Below are 2230 nucleotides of genomic sequence, written 5' to 3'. Positions count from 1 at the left end.
CAGCAAACTTTCAAGGGGGCTTCAAGATGACTGAAAAGTACTTCAATTATGTTAAAACAACAAAAAATCGGGATGTTTCTTATTTTAATTCACCGCCTCAACATTTTTTTTTTTTTAAGAATCAGTGTTCCCACTCATGGAAAAATCATGTAAATTAATAAAATATTATAACTCCATGTGCGATTTTATAATGAATATATATTTTACTGGGTAGAAATTGTTAGTACAAAATATATAAAAAAAAGTTTGCCCTTAATCCTTATCCAGTAAATAACGAAAAACTGGAAAGGTCATATTGTTGTTGATAATAAGGGCCCTGTATTCAAAATGTTGAGAAACAGCAGTTTATATGTATATACAGTGTAGGCTGAAGATTTGCAGTCCTCCACTGATTTTGATGATATAAATCATTACTTTGAGATTTGTGTTTGTGTAGAAGGCCTCCCGTCCTTACAGTTTTAGCACATAGTCTGCATGCACAGCAGGGTAAAGTGCTGTTAAGATCTCTTTGTAATGACTCTGAAAATGTGTCTATGACATTTCTGTTTATTCTCCCATCTCCAGTACACAGTGCAGTTTGTGGAGTTTGGCTTCACATGTGTGTGTTTGTCACTGAAGGTGAATGTTTAGTCTCTAGTCAGAGTTACAGGCAGAAGGAGGGTGTAAACCTACAGGAAGTGTTACAGCTTTGAAACATTAACATAAGTGTGGCAACCATACAAATCTGCTCCACCTTTATTTCACACCGCAGTGATTCCTTGTGTAAACACTTAACTTTTTTTCCCCTCTGTGTCGCTTTCTATTTTTGTAAATCAACAGGCTTTTCTCCAGAGAATAAGGCAGACTGCAGAAAACCAACAATGTCTCACTCCAGAGCAGGTCAAGGTAAAAAAAAAACATTAACACACACACAACATTTACATGCAGTATTATTATTTAGAAAATATACAGAGGTTCCAAAATATTTGGACACTTAAAATGTTACTGCATTAGATTAAAAAGTGTTATTTTTGGTGATTTAAAAAAAAAAAAGATCTCTTCCCTTCACACAGATCTTGTTTTCCAACATTGAGTTCATTTTGGAAGTCCATTATGAGTTTCTTTCCACTCTGGATGCCAGTTTGCAGCCTGAACCCCAAGCACACCATTCTCTTGGACATGTGTTCCTCAAGTTTGTGAGTCCATGAGATTGCATTTGAAATCATCTTTGAACTAGTGCTTTTCTGATTAGCAATTGATTTATTATGGTTTTTGGGCTTTTTAGTCATGCAAACCATCCCAGTGTGGGATCGTTCCCAGTATCCTAGATCTGTATGCGTTCACCTCCACCATTCTCTCAAAATACTATCAGCCCCGAGACTACCTGCCCTCCCTGTGGTCTTTCTAAAAATTGTATGAATATATAACCTGCCGGACACATGACCAGTAGTTCAATAAAAGTGTAGAAAATGCCGTTTCACTCACAATTCCAATTTTAGCAACAAATGTTCAGTTCAAACAAAAGAAAGAAATGTATTTAATGATGTTAGTTAGCAGCTCTAGGGGTTTAATAAAAGGTCTGTCTGCTCCACTTTATTTTGGATCTCAGTCCAAAATCACTGCATGACGCATTAAAGGGGTGTTTCATTGTGATTTCACTTTTTTAACATTAGTTAGTGTCTAATGTTGCTGTCTGAGCATAAACAATATCTGCAAAGTTACGAAGCTAAAAGTTCAATGCAAACGGAGATATCGTCTTTTAAAATTCTGGCTGGTTCATTGCGATTTCACTTTTTTAATGTTAGTGTGTAATGTTGCTGTTTGAGCATAAACAATATCTGCAAAGTTACGAAGCTGAAAGATCAATGCAAACGGAGATATCGTCTTTTAAAATTTTGGCAGTTTAATGCCTACAAAAATGGCTGGTAGTGACTACAACAAGTTACTTCCCGGGTTCGTGACATCACAAAACCAGATAAACCCCACCCTCGGCAAAAGGCAGCAAAGGGGGCGAGGCCATGCTGCGCTGCTTTAGAGAAGAGGAAGCGAAAACTAGAGGTGCACGTAAAAATCTATTCATATATGAATCGCGAATCTGTCTTCTAACGATTCTAATGGATTCACAGGTTTCAACATCAATGTTCTAAAGCAGCGGTTCTCAATCCTTTTCCTCGTATTCCCCTGCTCTGCACACGCTCTGCATCTCTCTCTCTCTCTCTCTCTCTCTCTCTCTCTCTCTCCCTCTCTTTCT

At 37.4% G+C, this 2230-nt stretch overlaps 1 protein-coding gene across 1 annotated transcript in view; it reads left to right on the top strand.

Moving 5' to 3' along the window:
• Window positions 1–474: 474 nt before the first annotated feature.
• LOC107668004 (phosphatidylinositol 3,4,5-trisphosphate-dependent Rac exchanger 1 protein-like) overlaps window positions 475–2230 on the top strand; it is a 49918-nt gene continuing 48162 nt past the window's right edge. The window contains 4 exon segments of the mRNA XM_016459734.1: window positions 475–486; window positions 565–618; window positions 820–885; window positions 1053–1175. Coding sequence (XP_016315220.1) covers window positions 475–486; window positions 565–618; window positions 820–885; window positions 1053–1175 — 255 coding nt within the window.

The sequence above is a fragment of the Sinocyclocheilus anshuiensis genome, unplaced genomic scaffold, assembly GCF_001515605.1.
Source record: "Sinocyclocheilus anshuiensis isolate Anshui unplaced genomic scaffold, SAMN03320099.WGS_v1.1 scaffold1024, whole genome shotgun sequence".
Lineage (NCBI taxonomy): Eukaryota > Metazoa > Chordata > Actinopteri > Cypriniformes > Cyprinidae > Sinocyclocheilus > Sinocyclocheilus anshuiensis.
Note: the sequence above shows the minus strand (reverse complement) of the source record. Positions and strands in the feature narration are given on the sequence as shown.